This window comes from Mixophyes fleayi, chromosome 1 (assembly GCF_038048845.1).
Source record: "Mixophyes fleayi isolate aMixFle1 chromosome 1, aMixFle1.hap1, whole genome shotgun sequence".
Taxonomy (NCBI): Eukaryota; Metazoa; Chordata; class Amphibia; order Anura; family Limnodynastidae; genus Mixophyes; species Mixophyes fleayi.
Window position 1 is genome coordinate 156,253,777 of NC_134402.1, and position 16,252 is coordinate 156,270,028.

Here is a 16,252-nt window from a genome sequence, read left to right on the forward strand (position 1 = left end):
GAGCCTAGCTAATAGAAGCTCACCAGAAGGAAGTAGAGGACGTTGAGAGATAGCAGCTGTCTGACCAAATGTAGGTCTTAGGCAACCAATTATTCTGGTTATATGGTAGCTCTGCCCCTGCCATCAATTACTCAAAAACATAACTTCAAAAAGGGTTTGCATTCCTTTTTAGCTAAATATAACATGCAACGCTCTTGAATATATGACTGGGTTGGAATGCTGCTCTAGTAAACAAACTAATTAGTTTGGTAGTTTGAAGCAATTTGTAAGATGCCTCTGTGATTAATTTTTTGGGGGTGGTTTGTCAGGAAGAAGATGTGAATTGAACTTGATCAACTTTGTTTTCTTCAATTTAACTAATATGGCATACTGTATGGGTAATAACATTTTTGTGCAGCAAGTCTGCAGCCATATTCATGCTAAACTGTGCTTTCATCAGTGCTAAATTCATGTTACTCATCATTTGTACCACAGTAAACAGCTGTCACATAATCATCATCATCAGCAGCTATTTATATAGCGCCACTATTTCCGTAGCGCTGTACAGAGAACGCACTCACATCAGTCCCTGCCCCATTGTAGTTTACAGTCTAAATCCCTAACACACACACACACAGACAGACACACAGACTAGGGTCAATTCTGATCGCAACCAATTAACCTACTAGTATGTTTTTGGAGTGTGGGACCGGAGCGCATGGGGAAAACCCACGCAAACGCGGGGACAACATACAAACACCACACAGATAAAGCCGTGGTCTGGAATGGAACTCATGACCCCAGTGCTGTGAGGCAGAAGTGCTAACCACTAAGCCACCCTACTGCTACATAAGTCCCTCAAATTACATATACATCCCCAATGTCTCATACATTTTGTAAACATTCTCCTGCTCCCAATCTACATTTCATGTTCTCTTCATGTGACATCATCATCCATTCATTTCATTGTTATTATAAGTTGACAATGCCATTTTTGACTGTGAAAATCAGAGTGCTTATTTCCTAAGAAATGATAGGTATATGTGTTTAAATGATCCGTGTAACTGATTCATTTTGAAAATGAAAAGTATACCAGATATTAGGAATTAAGTAGATGACAAATCTGTATTTCAGTTTTAATATAAATGGATGGACATGCCTCTATAATTCCCCCTCCACACACATACGTTTTGCTTTCCTTTCACTGCATTACAATTCACTACCCAATATTTAAAAATGTCCAATGTTCAGAATTGTGTCTACTTATATGACATTGTATCCTGTAGCTGCTAGTTTGAAATTATTAGTACTGAGTTTCTAACATAGCAAAATTTGCTCTGAACCACAGCAAACAAATTGCTTTTATCCGTCAAGAGAGGATAAGACAATGAAAGCAATTGGCTGACTGATTGCTATGCTTTAGTGGCAATTTTGCACTTTAATGCAATTTTATTACACAAGACTTATTAAGTGCCAACTTAGAGTATGTATTGACTGGTCAATAGAAAATGAACATAGAACACAAATGCTGTTTCAGTGGATGAATATATAATGTAGTAATAACAGTCATATTATTTATACAAATTAGTGCTGTTCACTTATGTACCCTGTTTGAGTATCTAATAAACAATATTGCAGGGATTGCTGGGACATTTTGATTAATATAAGTAAAAATTATGTGGCTTTTCAACTGCCTTTCAGAGAGTAATTAATTAGTATGAAAGCTCGGCTCATCAGCAGAGTATTTCAAGAGGTGCAAAGTTAATACTGCTGAGTGATGCCGTCAATTTAATAGTCCTTGTGCAGCCTGCTACATGCCATGACAAGGCAAACACTTCCACAAGCATCTGGATTACAGGACATGATTTAATAATGTTTCAACAGACTCTAAAGGTCATTTACAAAATATGGAGACCTACACTGCTTCTTATTTTGTGCGGGTTACTTTTACTGGACATTACGTACATTTGTTCATGACCACATTGCAAGATTATTGTGGTTTTGAAAGTAGGAGAACACAGCTCATCTTGCATAATTGAAAATGTCACCATCTATTATTAAATAAAATAATTCCATTGTTCTCCTATTGTACTTTTATCTATATTTCATATAACTTGAAAGTGCACATGAGAGCTGTCATGTGACAAATGTTTTCATTACTTTTTGTTGCATATATTGGTTAAGCGCACAAATTTATGCATTTATGCAGGGTATTTGTGCCCGCCCAGAACAAGGCATTTAGATAAAATTTCATGAAAATATTTGTTGTCCAACATCTCTTAATCAGTGTAAGTTTCATGTCATTTGCCTAACTTAAGATCCCTTGTGTACTATGTACAAAGAGGAACACTTTCCTATATGTGCACCACTGTCTGTTCATTTGCATATCATGTTTCACAACATGATTGGTTGAGCAGATTTTGGTGCATTATTGGCCATATTCCGCAGCAGTGAGGAATGCCAATGAGCCATCCGGGTCCTCCCATCATCCTGTACAAAATGTAATCTCGGAAGGTTTTGCCAATCCACAAGACTTTTGAGGCATCATGCAATGTCTATATTTGCTCTTAAAATGTAATCAACTTCCATTTACCAAATTACCTTTCACTTAAAATATAATCACCTTCACTTATCATATAATACTACATACATTTATATAAAATAAATATTTAGTCAATGCATGACAGAGCAAGCACAGGCACATTTTCCTATGTGTGCTTCAATATCAAGGTAAATAAGTAACCCTAAACAGACATAAGTTTAAATTTCCTGCTTCTTTTACTGTGTTACATTGACATGACCAATGATTATATTACTCTTCTGCTATATTTCATATTAAGTGAACCACAAACATTAGTATTCTATAACCTACTGCTAACTAATGATAAAAAGATCCTAAGATTTCCATACAGTATACAGCATACAGCACAAGAGTAAATGAACTGTACTGTTGTCTATACATATAGAATAAGAACATATCCTGAGAATTAAATCCACAATACTAATCAGGAAAATGGTATTAAGCAGTTGTCCTTATATACAAAAGAAGAACTTTTCTTGAGAATTACATTCAGCATACAGAGAAATATAAGTGGTTTGCAGTTGTTCATACAGTATATACTGTACATAATTATAATAGATCCTGGGAATTACATTCAGCATACAAGAGAACTAAAGTAATGACACTGAGCATTCTTTGCAGATAGAGAAAAATAATAGATCTTGACAAGTATAGGAAGAGAAGGGTAATGAGCATATTGGGTATATGTACAACATAAGAACAGAATGTCAGAACAATAACTAGCAGAAAATAATTATTACTGTGCAAATGGGCTTGGGACACTTACAGACAATACATTAAAAATATCAATGACAGTCTAAACATATAACTTGTAATTTCAAGTTTGCAAAAGTTGATTGGTTATGGGTCAGTTAAATAAAATTAATAGGCACTAAATGAAAAGGAAAAGATAAGGTAATATCCAAATTGTTCATCCCCATTGCACACCTCAATTTGTCTTCCCTACTTCATATCCCCATTACACAGAATAATTGCTCATCCTCAATGTACAGCGACACTGTACATCCATACTACAAAGCTTAAGAGGTGCAGTGTTCCTCCCCAGACACTCCCATTATAAGTCACTCTCAGTACCCAAAGAGCCTGCTCTTTTATTTATTTTCCAAACCAGAGATGACAGCATATGCCTGAATTTCTTCATTCAGATTCAGTTATACTCACTAATTTTGGAGTTAACCCAGAGTCCTCTCTGGCTCAGAGACCTCTTGCAATTTGCTGTGATGCTCAAATACAAAAGTGGCTGTGCAAGGATGTGCAAGCAAAATACTTAGGTGAGTGGGCTCTAAGAAGGGACTGAGGGAGATCTACAGGTATCTGAAGGGAGGGTGCATGCATGACCAGGAAACAGAAGTTGTACATTTTAATGTGACAGGTTTGTAATGCAAAAATAAAAAATACAATATTGTAGCAGAGACTTGGAGTATTGGTAGAGGGAGTGACTGCTAGGGCTTTGGACCCTGTACCTTGAATTAATTAGGATTGAAATAGATTAAAAACATGTTATTTTCACTTGTTCCTTTAAAAAGTTATAAGTAAAAACCTAAAATAAGAGTATTCAGTAGCTCAGTTTGCATAACCATGACCTCGGTTGCATAAGTTTTCTAGTCTTTGATAAAGCTTCTTGGTTGCCTTCATTGTAGAGCTTGAATCATGCTACTATATCAAACATTCTGCATGTTTTTACCAATTACTGATTTAACAGTAACTTTGGCCCCTCTCTCTTTTTAAACTTTTGAGTAAGGCTGTTATTTTAATTCTTCTATGTGGGAAGCACTGATAGACATTAAGCCCTCTGCTGTCCTGGTTCACTCTTCCCCTGATGTGGTCAATCTCAAGTCTTCATCCAATTGTTTTTTGTTACTTCATTGCTTGAGTCGATTGTTTAGGCTCAAGGTCATCTGGAATAAGTCCATTTTGCTCCTGCAGTGCTCTTATGTCCATGTACTGTCAGACTTGTTGCTTATGTGGTGGGTTACAAGATTTTAGCATGTGGACCTCCCATAACCTCTATAGCTTTATACCCAATAAAAATAGTCCTCTTATGCTCAGTTTGAAGTCCTTGTTAAGGCCAAATTTCTCTTATTTTATTCCCATCTGGATAGATTAACTTTTGTAAAATATACAGCTACTATTTTTTGCATAAATCCCCAGAGTGTCCATTTTCAAAAATGTCCATTCGAGAATATGATTTTAATTCCTAGATTAAGCTGAGGCACCTTGCAGCTCCCAAGTTGAGGGATTGTCTCTTCCCAATATGTATCTATATTTGGTAGAGGGACACAGCGCAATGGTACCCTGCGCACTTTTTCGGATACTATGTGTCAAGATTCCCAATATAAGATCTCAGAGAGAGCGTAGTGAATGAAGTGGTTTTATTACACACCAGTTACACAGGTTTCAGGATGCAGTATGGTAGGGTATGGCAGAAAGAGCAAGAGAACTCAGTAAACAACAGATGCAGAATGCGATGGTCTGCAGGACTTTACCACGAAGTAGTGGAGATGACACACCAGGTGCGACGGTCTGCGAAAGAAGGTACTGCAGGTAACAGACAATAACAGATGCGATGATCTGCAGGACTTTACCACGGAGTAGTGGAGATGTCACACAGGGTGCGACGGTCTGCGGAGCAAGGCACTGAAGGTAACAGACACAGGATGCAATGATCTGCAGAACTTCACCACGAACTAGTGGAGATGATAGTAACAATCTGCAACAGGTTAGTCCTCTGTTACACTAGAGAGCAGAATGCAGGTATTGGTGATAATACACAGCGGAAGGATAATGCAGAAACACTGGAGAGCTGAAAGCAGGTATTAGTGTTAATACACTGCAGCAGGATAAAGCTGAAACACTGGAGGGCTGCAAGCAGGTACAGAGTCACAGACAAGCCGAGTCAGGGGGTCACAGGAAGAGGTGCAAAAACGGAGGGACGAGCAGAGGTCAAAACCAGGAGATCAACAGGTGATCTGGCAACGGCTGCTGGGACAAGCAGGCATTTGTAGGCCAAGGACAGGTGTTAATCATCCTGGACTGATGAGCCTAGCTCTGGCAGGTAAGAGAGCAGTCTATATACATACATACACAAAGGTCCAAAATAGCTTCTGGCAGACAGGAGCTGCAGGATCCAGATCGTGACAATATGGTACACTAACATAGCATATTTTCCTGCACACTTTCATGGGGAGTGAGGGAAAATCTGCAATGCTACCCTCGTGAGCGTTCCAGAGACATTTATGTCACTTTACGGACAATTGGATTCCCCTCCCCCCCCTGTAGAGTCTCAATCTGAAGGCTTATTTACTGTATTGAAAGTAGATATATTATTGAGAATGTTAATGTCATTTATCAAACTATTTAAATTGCTAGCTGCTTAAAAAAAGTAACGAAGAGAAGTTGATTTTACTGAAAAATAAGGAATCATATATTACTTAACTCCTAATTGACTGTGCAATTTTGATTAACCTCCCATGATAATTCCAATGTCCAACATATGTAAACCCTTCCCTTGCTTCGACCCAATAAAAATCATTGCCAAATCTGGGTCCTGTTTCTTGGGCTCGCATTCTGGTTTGGATTCTCACCTCATTGGGTCAGTGGCAGTCTCTCCCTGATGACAGTATTGGAGAAGTCAACATGAACAACATCTCAACTACAGTATCACAGCAGCAATATCACCCTATGAGTAATTCTATACATAACTGGACGGGAACTCCAGGTAAACTTATTTTATTAAACCTATATGCCCATCATCATCAATTTATTTATATAGTGCCACTAATTCTGCAGTTCTGTAGAGAGAACTCATTCACATCGGTCCCTGCTCCATTGGAGCTTACAGTCTAAATTTCCTAACATACACACACACACAGACAGAGAGAGACTAGGGTCAATGTGATAGCAGCCAATTAACCTACTAGTATGTTTTTGGAGTGTGGGAGAAAAACGGAGCACCTGGAGGAAACCCACGCAAACACGGGGAGAACATACAATCTCCCCACAGATAAGTCCATGGTCGGGAATTGAACTCATGACCCCAGTGCTGTGAGGCAGAAGTGCTAATCACTTGTGCTGCCTAGTCAATAACAGCTTTGGACGCATGAATGGTTATAGAAGCATATATGAGGGTGGTAGTGCATATATCAATGTAATACAATGACAATAGTGAGTTGCTCTCTGCTTTGTCTTCTTCTCTAAAGAGTGCATTAATATAGGATAAATGGATGCTTATGCATTCAATCTTACAATGATGTTCTAAAATTTTAAGGCTGCATTCAAAATTGAAAAACACAGCTTGCCCTATTAGTAATGCGTTAACATGCGCTACCAGTAGAATTGTTTTGGTAAAAGTGCAGTGCATGGAAAATACATTAAAAATGTAGCTCTAAAATATGCTATATAAATAAATGATGATGATGGAGTCTAAAGAGCGTGTAAGTTTTCATGTGTTCTTACCCATTTCCTCAAGCATAAGTGTGAAGAAGCCCTAACAGATTTAATTGTAGAAGTGACTAAGCCATATACGGTATTACACATGTGTAAGTAAACTCACAAGATTTATAAAAATAAAAAAAAGATAAAGAAATGTATGTCTAAGTATTGTTTAAAAAGAAAATACACAATCAAATGTAGCCTGTGACTGTTAATCACACTTCTGTTAATTTCCATTGATCTGAGGCTGAATAAAATTAAAAAATCAAAGGCCTATAATAATGGAATCTAATTTGTGTGGGTTAGCGGAATTAAGATTATTTATGTGTTTGTGTGGTTTCCAGTTTTAGTTGTATTGATCCTGTCAATTGCCCTCTATTGAAACAATTCCACTGTCAGCCCCCTCTGGCACTGGTCCCATTGCCAGTCCCCACTACCGGTCCTTCATCCCATCACTAACCACTCTACCACATTAATTCCATCAACCTATATTGCATTGATTCCATTGTCAGCCCATTTTGCACTGATCCCAGTGCCAGTTTCCCTCTTGAAGTATATTACTGCAGCCACAAGTGAAGATGAGTCCTACATGACACCTGCATGAATACAGTTATTACTGAGACATCAGTGGTACGAGGATTAACCTGTGAGGTAATTCACCCACTGTGTTAATGTAATTAATTACATCATTCCCTGAATACATTTTTTTCCTGTTTGGTTCTAGCTATCTTTTGTTTGCACTCAACAGAGTATCAATTGCTATATTTCAGCTATATTAATATGGCAGACAACTATATCAATTTGAAACTTTACTGCTTGTAATTGTAACAGGAAAGCAACATTTAATTTTCTTTAATATGAAATTGAAAACTATATTAACTAGTTTTGTTTGTTAAACATTAATACATCTAAAAGAAACATACTTTAATGTAATATTGGTAGTTAGCAAGTTATTAATTAAACTCTAGTCTGTAGTCAGAGATTAACTTCACCATTTTACTGGCTAAGGTAGCATCAAAAACACTGCTGAGACAAACCAATAGAATTACTCATTTTAGTTGCAACACACAACTAGCATTTCAGCTCCAGTGTCAGATCTATTGGAAAGACAGAAAGCAGTATGACAAGAAAATATATATTTAAAAAAATGTACCATAATTGAGATTTTTTACATTTTCTATATTGGCACCAAATCCTGATGGCTGAGATTACTGGCTCAGTCTGTCTCATTACAATAAAGATAAAACAATATTGTGTGCAACATTCAAAGAGATGTGGTCGAAGTGTTTTCGCCTAGTGAGTACACCTACCATATTGTTTACATTTTTTTACTCTGCATGCCAATTAAAATAATGTGTGGCATAGTTGTTAGTATTGTTGTCTCAAAGCACTGGGCCATGGGTTCACTTCCAACCAGGACCCTATTTGTGTGGAGTTTGTATCTGTTCCCCATGTTTGCATTCTCTGCTCTCCTCCCAAATCTCACAGACATACTGGTAGGTTAATTGGCCTATGTCTGGAGAGGGCTGTGGGTTAGCGGAATTAAGATTATTTATGTGTTTGTGTGGTTTCCAGTTTTAGTTGTATTGATCCTGTCAATTGCCCTCTATTGAAACAATTCCACTGTCAGCCCCCTCTGGCACTGGTCCCAGTGCTGTGAGGCAGAAGTGCTAACCACTAAGCCACCGTGCTGCCCATACCTCCAAGTATTTCAACTGTAAAAGTCCCACGACTTGGACACCACAGTCTGTTAGTTAGAAGCTCCTGCTGGAATTGATGACTCTATGGGTATAATTTCTTGGGAGAATTTTAAATCCTCCTAAATTGTTAAGCTATCAAACAAAAGCTGATAAGTTCCTGAAGTCTAGGTCTACATATATATTTTTAATTCAAATCACCATTTAATAATACGATGCTTTTCAATTCATAGCTATTAACCCTTCTGTTGCCGTCTTGTGGAATAATAAACATGTTATTCTAACTTGTATGATGGAGATTTCACCCCTAAAATGTATCAGTTGAATATGTAACATTCCCCTCCATTTCCCTCTTCCTTACAATAGAACTTGGGAAGCAGCCAAGACAACAGCTAGTTTTTTTCTTTGTTGAACAATGTTGCAGGTTTCTGCAAAATAGTTAATGGGATTGTACACCCTCCTGAACACCTTCGGTATATATCCTTCCTGGCCAGTATATTACTGAAATGGAGTCGCAGGTCATAAAATTGCTTAAAGCCAGGTAGACAGTAGAGAGCTATCAGCCCTGCTATGACCAATACAGATATTACATGGTGTTGCATGTTGCCCCTAAATCAATTGGTCATACCTCATATCCATTCAGAAACCACCTTTAATCTTTACATAATGATGAGGTTGAATTCCGCTCCACTCAAATCTTACCATATTGTAGAAAAGCAATATGGTAAAAGAAGGGTCCCATAATGGGTACTTGGGGGAGGTGCACCTAACTAGCTGGGGTAATACAAAGTGGCACAATCTCCTTATTCCTTAGTTCTGCAATAAAGCTGAACAGTTCGTATTTTACTTTTCGAGCATAAGAGAGCAGAGCAATATATAAAAATGTTTGAAGATTATTTTATTTTTAACTGGGAATTATATACTAAATTACTGAATGGGCATCTCCTGCAGATTACTATTTGTTCTCTACTGAAGCAATAATTCTGGAACATCAGCTCTTACAAAACAGATCAGAGAATAAATAACTTACCTTAAGTAATTTTATTTCTCTCATTGCTATTTTCTTAACCATCTTGTCATCTTCGCTTTCCAAGAATTTCTTGATGGCTACTATCCTGCCGCTTTCCTTGTGTCGGCACTTCATTACCATCCCGTAGCTGCCTTCTCCCACCAGACCAAGATTTTCATACTTCTCCATTGTGACAGTGTGAGGTATTTACAGCAACTGCGGGACAAAATTGTCAGCACATGACATAATGAACCAAATGGGCGTCTATTTAATACTACCTACTATGTCACATAAATAACATCTGCTAAACTAAACAATTCATAAAACCTTAAAGCAGGCTCGTAAATCTGTCATTGCTGCTGGTGGTCTCAGTTCTAATGAGTAATCTGACAATTTTACGTGACATGTTTACAGCCTTTGATTTTCATTGTTGTGCTTATTTATTATTTCATTATTCTAATTTGCTATGCTACATCACCTGCTTATAAGCAACCCGTCTACACAATGCGAGATCCACTGTAATGTAATAAAATTGTGTTTGCAGACTGCAGCTATCTTTACAATAAAGTGTATTTTTTAAAATCTATTTAAAACACAATAGAAAAATATTTATCTGGAGTTACATGAAACATAAAAATAAAATGGTCAGGAAATCGGGGGGGGGGGGGGGGGGGAATGTGAAAACATTTTATTTAATGAAAGTGGAAGCCAAAATGTAATTGGTGAGTAGTGATTATGTTTGCACATATAGATGCTCCGTGCCAGGCAAGTTATGTTTGTTTCGTTGATGAAGTCTCCAAAGTGATAAAAACATTATCATAAATTATATTAAATACAGTATAATCAATATAATAACAAATCTAATGCTATATTTTAATATGAACAAAAACAACAGGCTGCACAAGAATGCAACATATTTTGTATGTATTTTCAACATTTTGCATATAGAGATGTAATATATGAAATTATCTGTCTTTGTCTTGAATGTTGCTCCTCCTGGATTTAGGAATTTCTGTCTATCATTGATTAATTATATATTACTATTCCCCAATTCATCTAACTCTTCTTTATAGTCAGGGCTGAAGCACTTACTGGTCGAGGAAGGACTTACTGATCGAGGAAGGGGGTACATAAGAGGAGACAGCACTGCCTACATATGATGTTTAGCATACTGCTGTATTGTGACCCCATCCATGGGTACTCACATATGTTAAAAAAAATCATATTTTCTATAAATAAATAAAACACCATGCCCCCTTCTGGTGACAGGTCGTCTTTAAACACATTAATATAAAAACTGTGTTTCATATATATCATAATGATGGCCTATACTGGCATTGTCTTCAGCAGATCCTAATAACTATGGGCCTGATTTTGAGTTAGGAGCAAAGTAAAGGAAAGGAGTAACTTTGCACCTTGGCAAAACCATGTTGCATTAGAGTGGAGATAAATTTAAAATGTAGGGACAGATTTATAGTAGGGATGTGCACCGGCCACTTTTGGTGTCTCGTGTTTTGTGTTTTGGATTCGGATTTGCTTGAGGTTTTGGGTTTGGATTTGTTTCGCAAAACACCTGACGAAAGGTGTTCGGATTTAAGGTTTTGGATTCGGATTTATTTTGAAAAAAACATAAAAAGTGTTAAAATCAAGTTTTTGGGTTTATTTTCACTCCTACGCTATTATTAACCTCAATAACATTCAATAACAATCATTTCCACTAATTCCCAGTCTATTCTGCAGAATCAGTGAACTTTGTAATATTGCAGTACCAATGGACTTATACTGCAGGATTGTTTTTGGATATTTTTTTTTATAACTTTTTTTTAAAAAATTTCGTGCTGTGCTGTGCTGTGCTGTGCTGTGTCCTTCTAAGGGCATTGTTATTTCCCCAGCACAGCACATGGATTTCAGATATCCGAGCCCGCTCATCTCTAATTTATAGTTGGGATATGGAATGCCATAGATCAACTTTAATTTAAGTGTAAAAATAAAGCTATCAATTATTTGTGTGCTATATGAAAAAACAGCCAGTATTATCCTTGAATGCAAAAAATAAGTAATTTTGTACCCCTTGCATTGTAACATGGTTTGTCCAGGTGCAAAGTTGCTCCTTTTCTTTGCTCATAACTAAAAATCAGGTCCTATATATCCAGTACCTTGGATTGGAACAGACTCTGTTCCGATAATCAGATAATCAGTTATCCAAAGTCTGTTTTTTTTCACAAATGGCGGCTAAGTTTAGGGCTTTAGCATGAATATAGCAAGGTCAATAAATTCTTAAGACTAAGGGCTCATACACAAGGGTGTTGAAATAATTTTTCCATCTATTGGTGTTAAATAATGCTCATTAGGCTTTAAGAACACACATTAAGGTGGTAGAACTGAATGCAAAATTTGGAATTCTACGTATAATACACTTTCTAGCTCTGCACATGCACACAAAGCATCAGTAACAGTTGCTGTCATTTGAAGACTGAGTTGCATCTTGGGCTTACAGCCACTTGCAGCCCCTTACGATTGAACAGGCAGAACAGGGGAATGATGGAATATGTAAGCAAATATAAATACCAATAAACCCATTTTAAAAACTTAAATAGTTCGGAGTGACTAACTAAAATGTCCAGTGATTTTACAGTTATTATAAATTTCCCTCAATGATTCAAACATAATATTTCAGCTTTTAACTTAAGTTTCGAAGTAATTTTTAGCAAACTGGTTTCAGCAAGGCGGTGCTGGCAGCTCCGATGCCCCCCCCCCACCCCGGGGAGTAGCCACTAATGCTGTGAAGCCCCTTTGGCACTTTACTGTGCATGCGCCATTGCCTCATGTCCCCATACTTGTTCCGATATCTGCTCAGCTATCCACATAGCAGGGACTCTGAATTTAGGGTGGTACATTGCCTGCTTCCTCCTGCCGTGCTTACCGGTTTAAAACACAATAGTGTGAAAAAAACGCCCTATTTGTAATGCTGTTTTCAGTAGTTAACTTGCGATATAATATTGATTTGTCATCAAGTATGCATGTTATATAGATGAACACAGCATACACTTCATTTTATCTTCCTTTTATGTTGGACATAGTCATGTGCCAGGAATACTCTACTAAAGATATAAATAACTGTACAATAAAGTGAGTATATTTTGCATTTGAATTGACTGTAAAGCACATGAGCATAGTATAGAAATACATTATTTGCTCCCATGCATATGTAATTATTAGTTGGAGGTGCCATTTTATCCTATTATAATTTATAACAAATACATGTGAACAGCCTCTGTTACAAATAAGAAATAAGAACAACAATGACACCAGGATGGTTATATACATACAATATTCCACCCACCAAGTGTTAATGAAATCTGTGAAAATTACTTTTAACCTGTTAATTATGTACTAAGGTTTTTAAAATACTCTTTACCAAGGGCACTATTAGTGATTTTGTTAATTGAAAAATGTGGATACATTACACCCATATATCTATACATTAATTGGTAGAGAGAATATTATAAAAGAGCAAGTTGTTGTTATGATTTTGCCATGTAAATACGGGGAAGCTACAACAGCTACAGTACTGCAAAATAAATTGAATCTGAAGATTTTTTTACTTCTTTTGAGAATTTTATATAAGCAGTGATATACTGACACAATACTCAATTTGGAATAATTCTGCAAACTATTATGTTATTTAGGTTATGCCGTAAATATATGTCATGATAAGACTTCACTGTGTATATAATTTATTTGCAAAATTGCGGCCGTGCAGCCCTCCCTTCTATATACATCGTTTTTGTCCCCCTTTTTACTCCCAAATGCCTTGAGTAAAGGATTTAGATTATAAACTTGCGATGAGGGCCCTCTTACCTCTATATCTGTCTGTATTACCTAGTATTGTTTTATTACTTACTGTGTTTGTTCCCCAATTGTAAAGCTCTATGGATGTTGCTGATGCTATATAATGATGATGATGATAGATTTGATATAGCTATATTCTGGATTTATTTCCAATTACGTTTTAGAGTGCATGTATGAGGGTGCACTAAATTATGTGAAAGCAACTATAGGAAGAATTTGGGAAAAATATACAATATTTTATTCCAATACATTTCCATTCGTCCTATTAGTGAACATTTTTATTATCTTGTCTAGACCAAGAAATAAAAAAAGTTATTTCTGATTAAACCAACTCATGGTGCAAGCGTGAAAATAAATTACCATGCGTTATTTTACTATTATTTTTATTGGTGTGTTGTCAGTATACAATATTGCTGCCTACTAATTGCAAATAATGTGCAGAGATGGAACATGTAATGTCTACCATTTTAAGTTCAACAAAGTAAATAATTACCTTTAATAAATCAATTCTCTGTTTCACTTAAAAACCTAAATCATTTGTCCTTAGATGAAAGGGTGCATAAACTACAATACTGTTTGATTCAAATATAGATTAAACAAAATACTGCATTCAGTTATTTAAAATGTATTTTGTTCCAATGAGGTACAAAATCACTTTAAAGAGAAAATAGTTTATCCAGTTTGGACATTATAACAATGAAGAGAGCAGTTTGCTAATATCTGTGTTGAGTTCTTAACAGAAAGATAACTTAAGATAGATAACTTTTTTGTTCTGTAAATATTCAATTTTATCTTTCTATTACAATAACTGCTTAATAGACTCCTTTTTAACTTCCATTACATTAGACAATATGAGTCATTCTCCCAGAAAAAGCATTATGCAGCAAGATTAGGCAATGCCAGTATTACAACCCCTATCCATATAAGAAATAGTAAAGCCGAAACGATGACATCTGTAACTAATGGAAACAAGCATTATCTTCTGTACTTTACAGCACGAAAATGGAGCATTCCTAAGGAAAGCCATTTAAAAGGGGATAGCATTTATGTCACCTACCTAATTCCTGTTAATAAGCATCGGTCTTCTTCATTCAGAATCAGAAGACAAAGGAATAACCCATTGCTGGCCCATGATGACTATATAACCGCAGCTTTTTCTCCAGAACTAATTAATACATTCCAGTTTCCAAAATGAAATGTTCCTCTTTAGGTAAATCATTACCAACACTTGTATGGCTCCTTGTGAACATGGAATTGAGAGAAAAATGAACCGATGTATGTACTACAGTTGAATCTGAAGCACTGTTGGGTGTGTAATGTGTGGTTAGAATTCAGAGTCTATCGGATCGCTTCTCTGCTTGTCACCTCCAGTCTGCATACAATAGAGGGAATAGTAACCAGCCTGTGTGTGATTGTGGCTGAGCTGGGAGAATGCTGGTCACCCTAGCAACTGCCCCCTGCAGAGAATACACACAGGAAACAGTACTGCATTCATGAATAGCCAGAGGCAAAAAAACCCTGCTAATATACAGCATAGACTTTCATACAAACCTAACATACCTGCATGCCTTTAAGAAATCCTGTTTATCTGCATGGTTGGGGCGACGTGCGTGTCAAACTGCATCTGACATGTACTATGCAAGCCTGCCAGAGCAAAAACAGCTTGTTTAGTACTGCACTCTGCACATAAACCTAAACAGGTGCATCTTTCCATAAAGAGACAACATGCACACCATACCTTGTCAGCTGCCGACATTATAGAATTTTGGAGCAGAATCCCGCCCCTAAGCCTGTCATATGAGGGCATGTGCATCTAAGATTCAGTGTACAGGGACAGAGGAGAGCTCGGCTATATGTATCATCATGCAGCTGTGGATGGGATAGTGCTAAGTACTTTTACTCTCTCAGTTATTTCCAAATGATTGCATGTTAATATATGTTAATATTCATCGAGGTATCTGATATATATATTTAAAAAAAATATATTTAAATAGATATGTTAAGTACTGAAGGCAGCACAATTGACACACAGCTTGTATATATATATATATATATATATATATATATATATATATAGTCCTAGTCATACATAGCATACAGTATGTTATTATTACACCCTATACCTTCAGAAGAATCATCATCACAAACAGACCTGACAACTTTTTTCAAAGAGTGATTAATGTGTAACATAAGAGAAGGCATGTAGATAAGTGATTTGCTCAGATTATTGTGTGTAATTAGCACAGCAGGAAATTACATTCACAATGTGCATGATAGTGTGAAAAAGAATATATTGTTTATAGCAATGTAGCGCCCCCTGCGGGGAAAGACAGGGACAGACGCAACAGAAAATAACTCACCTTGTAAACGATGGTCACCTCCAGTCCGCTTCCACTTTCCCAGCTGCGATCCTATCCCAGCAGATCCGCAGCCGCAGTCACCTCCAATCACGTCCCTCTGAGATAGAGACAGAGATTACGGCCGTGCCTACCAGGTAAGGGCTGTCCGAGACTACGGCAAAGGGCAAGGACACGGTCAGTCCAAGCTCCTTGCCGCCTCCTCACTTTGTTCTTGCCAAGACGCGGGGGACTACAGGCACTGAAGGCCAAGACTAATCCGAGGACTAATCCCGCCTCAAGTGCCTCACACACCTGCCGGTGAGGGCCTAACCGAAAGGGGGAATCGAGCGTGATACTCACCGGG

The 16,252-nt window shown here is 37.1% G+C and overlaps 1 protein-coding gene across 3 annotated transcripts in view; it reads right to left on the reverse strand.

The window, feature by feature from the left end:
* CDKL2 (cyclin dependent kinase like 2) overlaps window positions 1–15,383 on the reverse strand; it is an 82,179-nt gene extending 66,796 nt beyond the window's left edge. The window contains exons 1-3 of one of the 3 annotated variants that reach the window (XM_075202193.1): window positions 15,288–15,383; window positions 15,110–15,193; window positions 9,719–9,913 (exon numbers count right to left, since the gene is read on the reverse strand). In XM_075202193.1, the coding sequence (XP_075058294.1) occupies window positions 9,719–9,886 (168 nt within the window). In that variant the 5' untranslated portion in view covers window positions 9,887–9,913; window positions 15,110–15,193; window positions 15,288–15,383. Of the gene's footprint in view, window positions 1–9,718; window positions 9,914–14,606; window positions 14,986–15,109; window positions 15,194–15,287 lie in introns of those variants that run through there. The other 2 variants (XM_075202207.1, XM_075202202.1) reach the window with 2 other exon arrangements.
* Between the last annotated feature and the right edge of the window lie 869 nt (window positions 15,384–16,252).